The following is a 17,417-nucleotide window of genomic DNA, read 5'->3' as shown; positions in this document are numbered from 1 at the left end:
GATGTAGTAAGCTGTATCCGAATGCCATGTGTCGTGCAATATTGCTTAAACTCTTGGGATGTGAACTCACCCCCTTCATCATTCCTGAGAGCCTTGACTGAGTGACCGGTCTCTTTTTCCACCTCAGCTCTCCAATCATAGAAGTGCTAAAAAGTCTCATCCTTGGTCTTCATAAAGAAAACCCAAGTATATCTGGTAAAATCATCCACCACCACGAGCACGTACAACGCCTTACTCAAAGATGCGGTACTTATAGGACCACATAAGTCTGCATGAATGAGAGCAAGTGATGTCGAAGATTTGTGTGTCGCCTCCTTCGAAAAGGCGGCTCGGTGTTGCTTCCCCTGTAAACAAGAGGAACAGGCAGAAGATGAGCCTTGATGGTCGGTAATCCCTCAACCAACCCATCCTTTGAGGCTCGTTGCAGAAGCTGATAGCTCAAATGGCCAAACCGAGCATGCCAAAGAGCAGAAGAAGCACTAAAAGAAAGCAGAGCGGCCAACTTGTAGAGACCACTATCTTGAACTCCCTGAGCCAAGATGCTACCAGTTGCCTTATCATGAATGGTAATCTCATAACGAGAAAAGATCACCTCCGCACCTTGAGCTGTAAGAGCACTCAATGACAAAAGGTTAAAAGCCAAGTCTGGAATATACAGTACGTCAGAGAAGTACCTCTTGTCCTCGTCAGAACGGAAGATGGGGATAGTGCCATGTCATAGAAGAAGAATCACCCAGAGTGATCTCACCTGATCATCTGGCAGTGAAGTCCTCGAACCAATCTCGATGGGGTGTCATATGAGTAGTAGCACCGCTACAACAATCCAAGACCGTGACTGAGAAGTCACAAGAGCAAGGACCAGCAGGTGCTGTCCAGAAACGCAGCAGCAAAGGGCTGCAGATCTGAGAGAAAACGCAGAGGAGAAGGTGCTGAAAACAGGGCTGAATCTGGGGCAGCAAGGTTGATAAACCGGGAGCGACGATACCATGAAAGAGTGCACAGAGTGGAAGTAGAGTGGCACTAGAATGTGCTGAACAGAGAGTGCAAGAGAGAGAGAGATATGGAGAAAACTATGCTGAATATACTGAAGCAAAACAGTCCCAAGCAAGAGACACTACAAGTCTCATAAGTGAGGGAGCAAAATATGTACGAGACTGAATGAGAAAAGAGAGGCTAGCACCCACTATTTATAGTAGGGGAAGGCTGGCCGACTGGAGCTATTGGACATGGCCGACTGAAAAATGGCAGGAAGGCTGGGAAAAATCCCAGAAAAATACTAGAAAAAGGGGTGGCAAGCCCACAAGCAAGGGCCATGCAAAAGGGACCAAATGGGCACCATACAAGAGCAGAATCTGGGGATGAAAGTGCTAACATAGGATAGGGCCATGAGAAAGAAGACCAGCCAGGGTACTTCCGAGACTCTTCTTCAGGCTAAGGGAAAAAGTAAATGGTAGTCCAAGGTTTTCACGAGCAACAAAGCTGACCACAAATTGTTGCCACAGGTATCCAAGAAGGCGGTCTGTATCGGTTGAAGGACTTTGATGGCTCTTTGAATGAATCCGAATCTCATTTGCTGCAACTTCTTCACAGCTATCATGCCGTGGTAGCTCATATGGATACAGATTTGTGGCATGCTCGGTACGGGCATCTGAATTATACTTCTCTACAACTACTGTCTTCCGAGCAGATGGTCAAGGGTCTTCCACCATTGAAACCCTCCCACTTCACTTGTGGTGTCCCTTCTAGAAGGGGACACGGACCTTGGTAGTGACCATACTCCCTACAATGGTGGCATAAGATGGGAGGGTTACGAGGAGCAGGTGGGCGAGTAGGCCGGTTTTCTGCAGTGGTGACCGTGAGGGTGGTAGGGGCAAGAGATGGTGGGGTGGGCATGAGGGGTGGAAGGAAAGGGTTAGTGGGTGAGGGGGTAGGGGTGTATGTAGGAGTGGCTGGCTGGTAGACAAGTGTGGTTGTTGGGGTGAATGATGTGAAATGACCGGTGGGGGCAGTTGGCGGAGGGAACTGTTGTTGGTGATGCAATTGGCGGAAGCCCTTCAAGTAGTAATGATCCTTGTTCTCATGATCGCCTTTCTCACAGAAAAAGCAGTACTTTCTCCGTGGGCACTCTGCCTTGAGGCTTGGCAAATGGCGCACCTCACTGTCTTCTTTGCCTCTTGTTGGCCCTTGAGTTCTTCTATCTCCTTCTTGAGCTGGGCCAAGGTGTTGTCTTCACTTTGTGCCTTGTGAAGCTTCAGTGCCTCCAATTCCCCTTTGAGGATGGCCATGGGGTCTTCTTGTGATGACATGACCCAAGAGGATGAGGAACTGTTGTCGCGCTCAAACATCAAGCGTGCAATTTCCAGCTAAGAGGCCAGCTCTTGGAAATCCAGTAAGGTGGTAGGTGCAGGCTTGCTTTCTTTGATCTTTTGTTGGGTGGACCGGGGCAAGGCTTGTAGCACCCATTGCTTGACCATGAAGTCACTAGGGTAGGCCGGCAACCAGGACACCAAGACCCTTGTTCGTGTCATCAGCTTAGACACGCTCTCCTCGGGCAAGAGTTGAAGTCTTCCCAAGTCTTGGAGAATGCGGTCTTCATAGTTACCCGGCTTGAAGGTGTGAAGGAAGATATCCCTCAAGTTGGGCCAGTCCACAAAATGGTCACTTGCAAACTGACTAAACCACTTGTCAGCTGAGCTTTCTAGTGGATGGAAATCGAGCCAAGTAGGCATCCTCCCTCTCCAGACCACGGGTTTTGCACATAGAGATGAAGTGCCGGTCATCCCCATCTTCCGAGGTGGAGCCTTTGAACGTAGGAAGCTTGATGTTAATCCGGCCCAACACCACGGATAAGGGTTTTGGAGTTGGAGGGTTGTTCTTGTGGTGACCAAGATTCACTGCGGCCATGGGTAGAGGTAGAGCAGAAGGAGGACTTTTGGGGGGCACAAAGTTGACTGGCCGCTTGTGGCTGTAGCACTTGACAGAGAGGGGACTCTTGATGGTTCTGATAGAACTAGAGCTCACACGATTTGGGCATGCAGAGATGATGAACTACCATAGACTCAAAATTTTGGGAACTCCTGACTCACAAGAGTCCCCAATAGGATCGCCAAATTTTTAGTGTACCTGTAGTGGGCTCGGATGTCCGACGTGTCAGCACACTAGAAATCACTAGGGTCCTCTCTAAGACAGTATACCCTCAGGAGTTGGCACAGGCTAGGGAGACGGCGACCTCTTTGTCCCACTCCACTATGCACTCACACAAACTCAAGAACGGAACAAACACAGGAGCCAACAATCCCCAAGAGGTGACATGCACATGCATAAGACTGAAGTTGACAAGAGTTGGAACAGCACAAAACTATGTATTGCATTGGGGATCCTCCTCAGTACACCAAGGTCTCTCTTTATACAATGGCCATGGCCCCTTGGGCCATCACGAGCAAGTGCTAAAAGTGGTCACTGGCATATGCCGTTGGAGTGGGTCCGAGCACAAGTAGGTGAGCACCACTTCCAAGCGGTCAAGTGGTTAGCCAATGTGGCCCCCTAAGTTTGGGGAGTGGGGTTCCCTCCTTGTGTGATTGGTGGGTGACCCTTTGGGGTGCCCGCACTTGGGAGTTCACGAACTGGGACCATCGGCAGTGAGGGTGGCTATAGAGGCCAAGATTGATTCCATTGAGAGGAGTCATACATGGGAGCTTGTGGACCGGCCTCTGTATCGACATGTCATGGGGGTCAAGTGGGTCTTTAAGACCAAGTTTCGTGTGGACAAACACAAAGCCAGATTGGTTGTGAAGGGGTACTCTTAGATCGAGGGTGTGGATTATGAGGAAACTTTTCCTCCTATAGCTAGATACAGTAGCATGTGGACAGTTCTTACTCTTTCTGCTCATGAGCACTGGGTGATTTACCAAATGGACGTCAAGTCTGCCTTTCTTAATGGTGACGTACATGAGGAGGTGTATGCTGAACTACCTCAAAGGTTTTTAGGTTCCCGGACATGAGGGTAATGTGTACAGATTGCACAAAGTCCTTTATGGTTTGAAATAGGCACCCAAGGCGTGGTATGATAAGATTGATGCATTCTTTCTTTCCCTTGGATTCTAGAGATGCTTTGCTGACAACAATCTCTATGTCTTTACTCAGGATGCTTTGCTCTGTTTGATTGTCTTATATGTTGATGATTTATTGATCACTAGCTCACATCTGGCCAAGATTGAACAACTTCGGTCAGATTTAGCTCTCACCTTTGAGATGACTGATTTAGGACTTCTCCACTACTTTCTTGGGATGGAGGTCTATCAGTCTTCTGATGGAGTGTTTCTTAGTCATTACAGATATTTGTAGCAGCTCCTGGAGACATTTGGGATAATCGAGTGCCGTCCAATTTCTCTTCCAATGGATCCTAACTCCAAGCTCTCCCGTGATGATCCCTAACTCCTCTTCAAGGACATGGTCCGTGGGGTATGCCCAATTGGTTGAGGCTGGAATACTGAATTCTAGATCATCGGTGGTTTGGTTTTGGTTTGGATATGTCTATGGACATGGATATGGAAGCTTGGAATTGGTTGTTGACCCGGTTTTAGGGTCTCTTTTGTGAACATTTTGCTCTAAGAACTGTTTGATGTAAATATTGTTGTTTTCAAAGGTTGTTTTAAGAAACATTGTGGAACTTCTTTAATTAGAGAACTTGTTTTATATGTTTCAGAGTGTAGTAGGACCTAATTAGATAACAAAAATGAATGGGTGAGTGGGTGGATAGATGTCCCAACGACACCATTCTATGGATGGGTGGACCTGATGAGTCGGGTAACTTTCCTATAGATTTATTTATTACGATCTATAGTAAGAATAGGGCCCGAACAAGTTCTATTTTAGGAGAATGAGCCAACGGCCGTGCCTCGTAAAGAAAAGAGGAAAAAGGCGTTGGCTTCTATGAACGAAGTGTGGACTTGTTCCATTCTCGATGATGCACATTGAGTGCCGTTCGATCGGAGGAATAGATTCTTGTTCGAATGACTGTTTCGCCTGTGAGGTAGAGTTAGGTCCCTCTGTTTGCTTGTATCCTTGTATTCTTGAGAGATCGAGGTGTCGTCAATTGGAGACCAGGGGACTTAGCTGCCTATCAAAAGGATTCCCTTGGCCCAGTAGTTGGGGGGGGATTTTACACCCGATATCAACACACAACAACCATGAGCAGGGGATGCACACAAATCCAATATTGAACAGGTATGGGTCAGTCTCTAATTCACCTCCTAACCTAGACTAGAGTTACCAAGACTAGAAGAGCTATGTGCCTTATATAGGCAAGCCTAGCATGCTTTGTAGGCCAACCATTGAATATTAAAGCTTTCAATGTAAACACACAATTTCTAATCATCCTTTATCTTGTTAGAGACTAGATTAATGGATGGTTAATCAATCCCATCAACTCCACTTGGCATTGGCCTTTATTAATCATTATAGCTTCCTACCTTCAATGTAAGTGTGTCAGTAGATAGGGAGGCAACTTTTGATTTTTTGAAGGTTAAGTTTATAAGATCTTGATCTTATTCTCTCCCCTTTGGTTATTATTTTTTTGCAACAATTCAGAATTCTTGCAACTTCGTCCATCTCCCTAGCCACATTTTTTGTCAATAGTCTTCACTTGTATTTGTTGATTTATTCTTGGATTCATGAGGTCTCCTTAAAATATGGGGTTGGTAATTTGCAGTGGGTGCTTTCTTCCAAGTACATGAACTTCCCTTATCCTGTGGCTCTTACTCTTCTGCATATGGTGTTTTCATCGGTCCTTTGCTTCTTTGTTGTGAAGGTTTTGAAGGTAACCTGATTCCTTCTCTATAAGCATCTAATTGGACAAGTTTGTACAAAAAATTAAATCAGTTTGACATAACCTTTTCTCTTGAATTTTGATGAGCTTAAAAAATTGTTTTCCAAGGATTGTGTTTCTTGAGAAGAAAAATAACGAGCGGCATCATATACACCATTCATGTGTGCAGGTCGTGGCACTAGAAGAGAGAATAACTTTTGACATGTAAGTGCTCTTTGCTCAAGGTCCTTGTTTTGAGGGTGAAAGCCGTGTCAAGGTCTGGTCAATCTGGTCATGTCAAGGTCTTGTCAATTTGATCTACAATTTGACAGATATCTCTTATTTGAACAGGTTGGGGTTATCTTTGTTTCTTTTGGCAAGCAACAATCAATAGTGATGAAGCTTAATTAGATATTACTAGTTACAAAAGGGATAGATTTAGACACAATCAGCACACAACCATGTTGTAATAAAGTTGGTGAAGGTATGATGTGTTTGAAACAACTGTGATGCTAGTGCTTGAGGTCTTTTTTCTAAAAGAAATGACTGTAACACTCAAGAACCACAAAAGGGCGAGGTGGGCTTAGACAGAGTATCAACCCGGGGTCGACGACCTAAGGTTAAGGGGATGGGCCAACCTTGATTAGCGAAGGCTGAGGGTTAGGGTTAAATGCTAACCTAAGATAAGGGTTAAGGATTTAGCTGGGTTTAGAGGCTGATTAGAACTTGGGCAGGAGGCAAGGGCTAGCAAGGATGAAGTGTGGATTAGCCTTCGGTCATGTTAAAAGTAGGCTAATGGCTAAAAAGGGGAAAAACGTCTGCTGACTGCTAATAAAAGTTAGGGCTGGTCGATAAAAGTATACATAGGGCTCAATTATGATCATTACTGAGGAGCCCACAGGTAGAGACACATGTTGGAAGCTTAGATCCTTGGGGCGACGAATAGCTCGGCACGCGACATGTCTTGGTGGTATGGGACGTCAAGACCAGGGTTGACTTGGGACAATCTGGACCTCAAAGCTTGGGCTTGGTTTGAGATTGGAACCTATGGCTGGAAAATGAGATGCTAGCTGGAATTTATCGCGATCATCGTCACGAGATCTCAAGTGGGTTATAATAACTTTAGGAGGGTTCTAAGTATGTGTGATCCTTACTTTAATATCAAAGCTGGACCTGTGCAGTTGAGTGCGTTTGAGGTATGATTGTTACGGTGGCAAGTGCTTCTTTCTGTCTGGTGCTTTTCTACCAACGTTGTAGGATTGCCTCCAAGAGCTTCCAAAGAAGCTAAATCTATGTGTGCATAGATTCAAGGGGATCGTGACATGGAGAATAGGCGGGGGCGACTATATTTTTCTGCTTTTTTATGAAATTTGGTGCTCTTAGAATGGAATCGTGCTGTAGAGGGCTGTATGACCTGTGTTCGTACAGGTCCAACAACTGTACGGACAGCCGATATAGGTGCCAGACATGCTCAGGTGGCAATGCGTGCACACTGAACCCAATTTATTCATTATTTTATGTTACTAAGGTTTATTGGGTGTAGGGTTCACATTTACTTAAAGTGTGGGCGGACACACTTATAATTTTATAAGTGAGTTCACATCAGGCTGGACAATTTTTAATGAACCAAGGCCAATTATGAGAGATGGTCACCCGGGCACTCGCAAATAGCTCCACGAGTTTCTATTCTAGGTGTGGGAGGGCCAAAGTGGGCAAGCCCTGACTTGTAGAGCACTCATCTGAAAAACGTGGGCTGTTAGGAGCTGTTTGGACAGGAAAAACAGCAAGTTTACTCATTTTGCATGAGCTACAGGCGGAGTACATGCCAAGAGCAAGAGTCCCAGGGTTGGCTGGCTGCTATTTCTCTCTCTTTCTCTCTCTACAGGGCTGGTCGACTGCATCTACAGGGCTACAGGCTGTTAGATTTGTTTCCAAAAGCTGGCGCATGGCTGTTGGGACTGTTTTTGTGCTACTTTGCTGAGAATAGGGCTTGGACAGAGTGAACAGAGCCTCAACAGGAGCTGGCCGACTGTTATAAGGGCCATTATTGGCTGTTTTTACAGGTTTGTAGAAGGTTTCTCTCGCGAGGACGAAACTTGAGCAAACATGTCCTTAGACAAGTATCAGGCCTGGGGATGTGATCTGGTGGAACTTGTGGGTGTTGCAAAGCAGGAGTGGTTGGTGACCACTCAATCTTGGTTGGTGACCGAGGAGCTGTAGGTAATGTGTTTACCTATGTTTTCACAGTTGGATAAATCTGGTGTCGGTTGGATGAGTGTGTACTCTCCGGGCACCGCATCTTGTACATATAAATACTTCTGTTGGTAAGAAAGATACCTCAGGGGGGGCTGGCCCAACTTCAGCCCCTAGTGCTGTGTCATTTGCAAGTTGGTTTATGTTTGCTGGAGCCTGGATGTATATGCTCATGTAATGTTTCACAATGATGGTAATCATGTATATGCCAGGAATGGTTGATGTATGTATGCTGTTTTGGTAGTGAATTGGTTCCGTATACACGTGCCCGTTTGTGACAGTGGTATCAGAGCATTGGTTTCTTTCTTTGCTTGAGAAAGACGATTTTTGGGCCTACAGAAAACTTTTTGCTGAGCATACAGATTGTGAAACATGAGCATGGAAGGTAAGCATTCAGATGCACAACGGTATGCTAAATCCACATATTCTGACCAGGCCGATGTACTTTCAGAGCTAGAGGCTCTCAAGCGTCAAGTTAGACGCTATCGTGAGGAGACAATTGAATTGCGGACTCTCAAGAATGACCTTGACGTGCAAAGGGTTTTGAATGAAAAGAAAAAGAAGGGTTTAGGTGACGATGCAGCCTTTGAGGCCATAGCAACAGATATGGGATATGAAGATCCTAGAGAGTTGGCCATATCTTATTTGAAAGGCAAAAAGGATGTATTGGGTGATGCAGGTACCAAAAGGACTCCCCGCATGGAAGCACATGCAGATTCCAGTACATCAGGAGATGTAGATCCTTGTCACCGTTATGCATCTTCACACCGAGAGTGTTCTTCAAGTGAAGATTCTCACCACTCCAGGAGTGTGTCTCGAGTACGTGGGAAGAGACCTAGGCATGAGTCTCCTAAGCCTAGACATGAGGCTAGAGACAGGTCTCGTTCTAAAAAGAAAAGCTGAGAGTTCAAGTTAGGAGACAAAAATGTGAAGTTTGAGAACTTCTATGGCAAGATGGGTACTACGAAGGCGCTTGCTTTTGTGAGACAATTTGAAATTGCTTTTTGCAATGAAGATTTCTTTGAGAAGTCTAAACTCAGGCATGTGGGTATGCATCTCAAAGAGACAGCTAGTGATTGGTGGATGGCCAAGCTTTTGGATGCAAGTCCTGCCCGCACATGGGATGACTTTAAAATTCAGTTTTATGCTCAATTCTTGCCTCCAAACTTTGCCAAGAATGTACGCAAAGAGTGGGATTGGTTGAAGTAGGATGAAGGGGAGATAGTGCAGATATATATAGCTAAGTACTGGAAGGTACTGCTGAAAGTTACTCCCTTTATGCCTTTTTCTAATGGGGAGAAGAAACGGAAGTTTGAATCAGGTTTGCACCCCATCATTCAAGAGAGCTTACAGGTGTACCCAAATCAGACTCTTCAGCAGTTGATAAACTTGGTACTCATAGCTGAAAATTTGCATATGAAGTGGGTTAAAAACAAGTCAAATTCAGATTCATTTAAGGGCAAGAGACGGGCTGGTTATGACCAGAAAAAGGGTGGACAGCCCTATAAAAGTGAGTAGAAAGATGCCTTAGATACAAAGGGAAACTCGTCTAAGAAGCCGGGGGGTAAATGCAATGATTTTGGGTTGTCAAAACAGCAGAGGCTTGATTATGTACGTGATGGGAAATGTCATGACCCTGTGTTTTTCTCTGGACAAGATGCAGATGTGCACGGGGACATGGTGGACAGTGTGAATGGCATCAGGAGGGAGTGAAGATGGAAGCCCATGTGTGGACAACCCCATGTGTGAAAGGGGGCAAAGAGATTTGAGCTTAAAAGGTTTAAAAACCTTTAAAATCATTTATAAAGCCTTTCATTAAAAAAAAAACGTGGCCCATATGCTAATTTGGGGCCACGTGTGAGCTTTTTGGTAAAAGAGGGGCTATTGGGCAGAAAAAGGAGCAGGCGCCTATCTTTTGTGGTGGGTGTGCTTTTCCAGTTAGGAGTGGCTGCTGTGAGTTCTGGAAGAATAGGCCGTACAGCTTGCCCGTACTGATCTGTACGACAGCAGGTACAGGTATGACTGCTGCAGGTACAGCCGGCTGCAAGTACAGGCGGCGTTGATTCAGTCGATTGCTGCGCTGTGGTTGGCTGGTGCAGGTGAAGCCGTCAGGGAACTGTACAGCAGGTACAGGCGGCTGTACGATTGCTGACAGGCGGCTGGTTGTAGGTACAAATCTGTACCAGCTGGTACAGTCGGGTACAACAGGCGTACAGTTTCTGTCCAGCAGGTACAAGTGGGCCAGTTCAGGTCAGTTTTGTATTGTTGCAGGCGGCGCATCACCAGGGTTCAGGCGGCGCATAAAAAGCTAGGCCATGTGTGTGCTTTTTGGAGAACACCGTGTTTTTACAGAAGGCAGAGGTTAGTTTTCCATGAACACAGACATCATGTCGATGGCGTTCATCTGAAGGAGCTTTCAGCTTATCTTTGCTTTGGATTTGGAACTGTTTTGGGACAATTTATGGGCTGTTTTTGTTTGGTTGCAAATTCAGCTGTGTGCTTGGGTTTTTGGCTACAAGCACAGGTCATTTGGTTATGTTTCTTGGCATGGGAGTGATGCAAGCTCGCATGGCTGCGTGCTCATGGAGCAGATTGTGTTCTTCCTGCTAGAAAGGAACAGTGGGACCTACAGTTATGGGCATCTCTATGTTGCCAGATGTTTCATGAGGGAACAGGTAACTAGATGTATGGGAAATAGAACAAAAGTTTCAAAGGGAAACAGGCCTAAGGGTTTTCATGTGGAAACAGGTCGTAGGTTTTCTCGAGGAAACATGTTATTTGGGTTTCTCCAGGAGATAGGTCACATGCAGGCAGAAGGTACAGGAGTGGACACATGTTTGGTATAGCCTTGCTACTGATAGGACAGGGGACAGGGAATCCATGACAGAGATGGATAGTACCCTTGGAAGGTAGAGAGGGTTTGTACAGGTGTGTCAACTGTATTGTATGCTGTGCTGTGATGCGAGTTCTCTTTTGAGAGACAGTTTGGGAGTCTGTGTTGTGATGCAGGAGCACTGGATGTGTCAGGGTGTGATGCTGTTCATAGTGTGAGAGGCTATGGATGGTTGTGGCAGCCTTGATCATGGGAGAAAGCTTCTGTATGCAGACTCAATGTGAGAAGAGTCTTTCGATGTGAACAATAGCTGGATTTATTTGTGGATGCCGTGTGGACAAGAGGCCAGATGCAGGTTCTTTGCAGGCTTCAGGAGTTCTACTGGGACGGCTGAATTACCAGCCTTATATTGTAATCAAAGCTCTTAGAATCAATTAAAGAAATACCGCAAGGGGCGCCACTGTGATTTGGGGCCAATCGGTGTCCGTGTACTTTTTGCTGGAGCACTCTAGCTCCCCCTGTTTGTTTTCCTTTTCTAGGTCCTCAATGATGTTGAAGTGTTTTATGTGCAAATGTTTGTTCCACCGCCCTTTGGTTTCTGAAGGCCGGTTTACAAGGTTCCGTTGGTCGGGACACATCGTCGACTTTCTCAAGTGGGCGAGTCCGTGGTTGCTTTGGTCGGGACAATCGCCAACTTTTCTAAGGGGGCGAGCTCGTGGTTGTCTCATGAGAGTCACATCAAAAGCTTCAACATGAGGAAAGTGAAAAGGAAGTGCAGGACACAGTGCAGGATTGTGTGTCTTTGCCTATATGAGGTGAAGAGCAAGAGTTGAAGATGAAGCTCAGGAGAAAAGACACCAAGGACAAGAAGTAGTCGGCCAGGAACAAGAAGCAGTTGAAGTGTTATGGTGCAGGAGATGCGTTGAAGGCTATGGCTTTCGACAGTTTGTCACCAGTGGTATCTTCATAGAGGCTTCATGGGTTCGGAAGACAGTTTCCTTCTATGTTTAGCAGTGGTGATCTAGTGTACTTCATCGAGGACTTGTGCTTACCACTTGGGTGGAGTGCAAGCAGGTTTTGGGTGCCTGAGGATGTATCAGATGAGGCTCAGATGGAAGTGGAGGAACTTGACGAGGTTCTTATTCCTGAGCATATACTGGGACATAAGGAAAGAAAGGTACAGGGTAAGGTTTCCCGTCGCTATCCTGTGAAGTTCAAGAGCTGTTCACTGATGGATACGAAGTGGATGGAGGAGGTTCACTGATGGATGCGAAGTGGATGGAGGAGGGTGACTTAGCAGATTCACCTCAGGAGTTGCAGCTTTATCTTGATGCCTATGAGTTGGAGTCGACTCTTGTTACGACTCATTCAGGCTGAGCAGAGCATAGGTCTGGAGCATTGCCTGATGCTCAAGAGGGGGTAGCACCTCCGCTCCCTTGTTACAGACATGCTCATTTGTTATCTAGGAGTCGCTTGGTGACATCTTTGTATTCACCCGAAGGTACTGAGGCTGACAGTACATCTGCTTATGGGACTTCTATGATCTTGTGTTCTAGACACATGAGATGGTAAAGTTGGGTATGGTTCACAGTCGGCCGCACATGGAACTCTAACTGCAACTATGGATAACTCTATGGAGGACATAAGTCTTGCGAGCAGTCCTAGAGTTGGTTTGGTTCATGGAATTATGGATCGAACTCTGTTTGTGCATGTATGCATACACTTTTTGAGGTAGAGGTATTTTTGTATTCTGGTGCCATTGGATCCTGGTACCATTGAGAATACATTGGGAAATACTCTGCATTGTGTCATCTTTTGCATGTATGTTGGTATGATACATCAAGTGCTTCATTATGTCATGGATGCACCATTGGGTGTAACTCCTGCGGGATGGCCATGAGACATATGTGGGAAAGTACTTACTGGATGTAGTGTTTGGATGCATTGAGTGCTTTCATATGCTCATGTTTTATCTTCAGTCGTGGGTCCTGCAGGATGCCCATGGGCGTAAGGCTTGCGAGCAGCCCTTAGACTGTCACTTTGGAGTAGGTAGAGCATTTTGAGGAGCATATTGTTTGCGAATGCATATATGTGTCATGCATATGTTTGTCATATGTAGAATGATGCATGGTTTTGTTTTTGGCTAACACAGTTAACGTGTTTCCATTTGGTTTTAGACTTTTGCTGTAGGTTCTGAAGGAACAAGCAAGAGGACAGTGTGCCTTATTGTGCAGGACGATTGTTCTATCATCCAGATGCATTGGAAGGCCATTGTTTTTGCCATATGGGGTGTCTTTGCTCATAAGATGCTTTACTGTGCCATTGAGTGCAATCGAGGACGCTTGCCATTTTTCTAGAGGGGGGTATGTCATGACCCTGTGTTTTTCTCTGAACAAGATGCAGATGTGCACGGGGACATGGTGGACAGTGTGAATGGCATCAGGAGGGAGTGAAGATGGAAGCCCATGTGTGGACAACCCCATGTGTGAAAGGGGGCAAAGAGATTTTAGCTTAAAAGGTTTAAAAACCTTTAAAATCATTTATAAAGCCTTTCATTAAAAAAAAAACGTGGCCCATATGCTAATTTGGGGCCACGTGTGAGCTTTTTGGTAAAAGAGGGGCTATTGGGCAGAAAAAGGAGCAGGCGCCTATCTTTTGTGGTGGGTGTGCTTTTCCAGTCAGGAGTGGCTGCTGTGAGTTCTGGAAGAATAGGCCGTACAGCTTGCCCGTACTGATCTGTACGACAGCAGGTACAGGTATGACTGCTGCAGGTACAGCCGGCTGCAAGTACAGGCGGCGTTGATTCAGTTGATTGCTGCGCTGTGGTTGGCTGGTGCAGGTGAAGCCGTCAGGGAACTGTACAGCAGGTACAGGCGGCTGTACGACTGCTGACAGGCGGCTGGTTGTAGGTACAAATCTGTACCAGCTGGTACAGTCGGGTACAATAGGCGTACAGTTTCTGTCCAGCAGGTACAAGTGGGCCAGTTCAGGTCAGTTTTGTACTGTTGCAGGCGGCGCATCACCAGGGTTCAGGCGGCGCATAAAAAGCTAGGCCATGTGTGTGCTTTTTGGAGAACGCCGTGTTTTTACAGAAGGCAGAGGTTAGTTTTCCATGAACACAGACATCATGTCGATGGCGTTCATCTGATGGAGCTTTCAGCTTATCTTTGCTTTGGATTTGGAACTGTTTTGGGACAATTTATGGGCTGTTTTTGTTTGGTTGCAAATTCAGCTGTGTGCTTGGGTTTTTGGCTACAAGCACAGGTCATTTGGTTATGTTTCTTGGCATGGGAGTGATGCAAGCTCGCATGGCTGCGTGCTCATGGAGCAGATTGTGTTCTTCCTGCTAGAAAGGAACAGTGGGACCTACAGTTATGGGCATCTCTATGTTGCCAGATGTTTCATGAGGGAACAGGTAACTAGATGTATGGGAAACAGAACAAAAGTTTCAAAGGGAAACAGGCCTAAGGGTTTTCATGTGGAAACAGGTCGTAGGTTTTCTCGAGGAAACATGTTATTTGGGTTTCTCCAGGAGATAGGTCACATGCAGGCAGAAGGTACAGGAGTGGACACATGTTTGGTACAGCCTTGCTACTGATAGGACAGGGGACAGGGAATCCATGACAGAGATGGATAGTACCCTTGGAAGGTAGAGAGGGTTTGTACAGGTGTGTCAACTGTATTGTATGCTGTGCTGTGATGCGAGTTCTCTTTTGAGAGACAGTTTGGGAGTCTGTGTTGTGATGCAGGAGCACTGGATGTGTCAGGGTGTGATGCTGTTCATAGTGTGAGAGGCTATGGATGGTTGTGGCAGCCTTGATCATGGGAGAAAGCTTCTGTATGCAGACTCAATGTGAGAAGAGTCTTTCGATGTGAACAATAGCTGGATTTATTTGTGGATGCCGTGTGGACAAGAGGCCAGATGCAGGTTCTTTGCAGGCTTCAGGAGTTCTACTGGGACGGCTAAATTACCAGCCTTATATTGTAATCAAAGCTCTTAGAATCAATTAAAGAAATACCGCAAGGGGCGCCACTGTGATTTGGGGCCAATCGGTGTCCGTGTACTTTTTGCAGGAGCACTCTAGCTCCCCCTGTTTGTTTTCCTTTTCTAGGTCCTCAATGATGTTGAAGTGTTTTATGTGCAAATGTTTGTTCCACCGCCCTTTGGTTTCTGAAGGCCGGTTTATAGGAAATGTTTTGGTTGTGGAAGTAAGGATCACATATTTACCAAATGCCCGTAGAATCCCAAGAATGCAGATTCTAATGCAGAAAAGCCTCATGTGAATGTTGTGCCCGATGTGCAGGGAAACACGGGGCAACCCCCAGATCATAGAACAATATGTAAAGCATGGGGACAGTTGAGGGATCAGCCTGCACTCTTATTGTTTGATGATGAATCCACAGATAATTTCATTTTGGTATAGATGGCTGCTGCCATAGGCTTGGATGTATTAGATTTTGGGACTCAAATGAATGCAGATGCCGCTTTTGAGGGTAAAGGAGTTGATGTAACGCCAATCATTGGCAAACTCCGAATTCATATTCAGGGATATCTTGATCATGAGAGTTTCTTAGTTGCTCTTCTCATAGGATGTGATGTTTTGTTGGGGGTTCCTTGGCATGCTCATATGGAGCCCAAGAAGGACTATAAGTCCAAGAAAATCAACTTTGTTTATAGAGGTAGAGAGCTTGTTATAGAAGCTGGTACTCCAGGTAGTACCATACCTATTGTAAGTCATGTTCAGGTTTCCAAAATAATGAAGAAGTCAGCTTGTTTTTACTTGGTTTTTGTATGAGAACAATCTGAACACGAGAATGTAAATGTAGATCGTCTAACCTGAGAGCGCATAGACTTTTTGCGTGGTTATGGTGATTGTTTCAGGGATGCAGTACCAGGAGAGTTACCACCTGAGCTTCCCGAGGATCATCGTATTGATGTGATACCTGGGAGTACGCCTCCGAATAGAGCCCCTTACTGGGTGAGTGCAAGTCAGCAAGAAGAGATTATGGTGCAGGTTAATGACTTGCTTGAGAAAGGGTTGATACGCCCTAGTTCATCTCCTTATTGCTCACCTGTGTTGTTGCTGGTGCAAAAGAAAGATGGGACGTACAGGATGTGTGTGGATTATCGTGCCCTTTACAAGGTGACGATAAAGAACAGGTTTTCGATACCACGTATCGATGATATTTTGGATAGGTTGGAGGGTGGAACATGTTTTAGCCGCATCGATCTTAAGAGTGGATATTATTAGATACGGATACGGGTGGCCTCTCAGGATATTCACAAAATTGCTTTTCGGACACAGTTTGGGCTTTATGAGTTCTTGGTGGTCCCGTTTGGACTTACCAATGCTCCTGCCACGTTTAATCGTATGATGGATCGTATCTTCAAAGCACACAGAAAGTTCACAGGTACTTTCTTTGATGACATCATTGTGTTCTCTAAAGATGAAGAGCAGCATAAGGAGCATTTGGCCATAGTGTTTGAAGAGCTTCGTCGCCATAAGCTCTACATTAATGGCAAGAAGAGTGAATTTTTCTTGGCTGAAATTCACTACCTTGGTCATATTTTATCCAAGGATGGAGTACGTATGGATCCCGCCAAGTTGCAGGCTATAAAAGATTGGCCCGAATTGAAGAATGTACATGAGATTAGGAGTTTTCTGGGATTATGCTCATATTATCGCCGGTTTATTAAGCTTTTCGCCGAGATTGCTTCACCTTTGCATGATTTAACAAAGAAGAAAGCTACTTTTCATTGGGGTGACAAGCAAAGGGATGCCTTTCTTAAGTTAAAAACACCTTACTTATGTATGTTGTAAACACATGTACTTTGTGTTCCTGTAGGTGCTCAATTTAGATTCATGGGCTCATTGCTTCATTCATCACACTACTTTGTCTAAGGTGGAGCTATTCCAAGCCCTGTTAAGGTGCAGGTCTCACATTGCGCCTTGACAATATGCCTTGATGATGGATCTGTCTTCATAATCCCCTGTGAAGAAGGATAATTAGGACAAATGAGTTCAACTTTGTGGTGTTGGATGGAAGTAAGTTTTGCATTTTGGTTGTTTGTCTGTGATTTAGTCCTTTGAAATCCTCATATACTATTTATGCATAGAGTGTATTAAGGTTGAATGTACTTTGTTTTGAGGTGTTCCACATCAGCGGCGGCGATTTTTATTTTTTGCAATGAAACTCTGGCTAATATGGAGCTGTAAAAAAATACTTCTATGAGGACTCATGTAAAGATTCCTCCCTCCAGCTTTTGAGGTGTCCTGATGTAAGATTCCTCCTCAACCTGAATAAGGAAGAGCCCACAGGAGACAGAGGACACCTGGCTTTCGGACACCACGCCTATACAAGAGAGAGATGACAGAGATCAGAGCTCAGTTTCACAGAGAGGGTGCGGAGCGACTGGCTCCCTTCAGAGCAGGCCCAGGCATGTTCTTCAGGGATTTGTGGACACAACCTTCATTGATGTATACCATTTTATATCCCCAGTATGGTACAAGATGGAGCTAGCTA

General features: G+C 45.5%; 1 protein-coding gene across 4 annotated transcripts in view; it reads left to right on the top strand.

The window, feature by feature from the left end:
- Positions 1–17,417, top strand: part of LOC147641262 (putative sugar phosphate/phosphate translocator At3g14410) — a 50,879-nt gene that overhangs the window by 8,960 nt on the left and 24,502 nt on the right. For all 4 annotated transcript variants that reach the window (XM_086819783.1, XM_086819767.1, XM_086819759.1 and 1 more), the window contains exons 2-3: positions 5,711–5,818; positions 5,997–6,031. In XM_086819783.1, coding sequence (XP_086675909.1) covers positions 5,711–5,818; positions 5,997–6,031 — 143 coding nt within the window. The remainder of the gene's footprint in view (positions 1–5,710; positions 5,819–5,996; positions 6,032–17,417) is intronic.

Source organism: Cibotium barometz, chromosome 2 (assembly GCF_041138505.1).
Source record: "Cibotium barometz isolate CiBa-2024 chromosome 2, ASM4113850v1, whole genome shotgun sequence".
NCBI lineage: Eukaryota > Viridiplantae > Streptophyta > Polypodiopsida > Cyatheales > Cibotiaceae > Cibotium > Cibotium barometz.
This window is presented reverse-complemented; position numbering and strand designations above follow the sequence as displayed.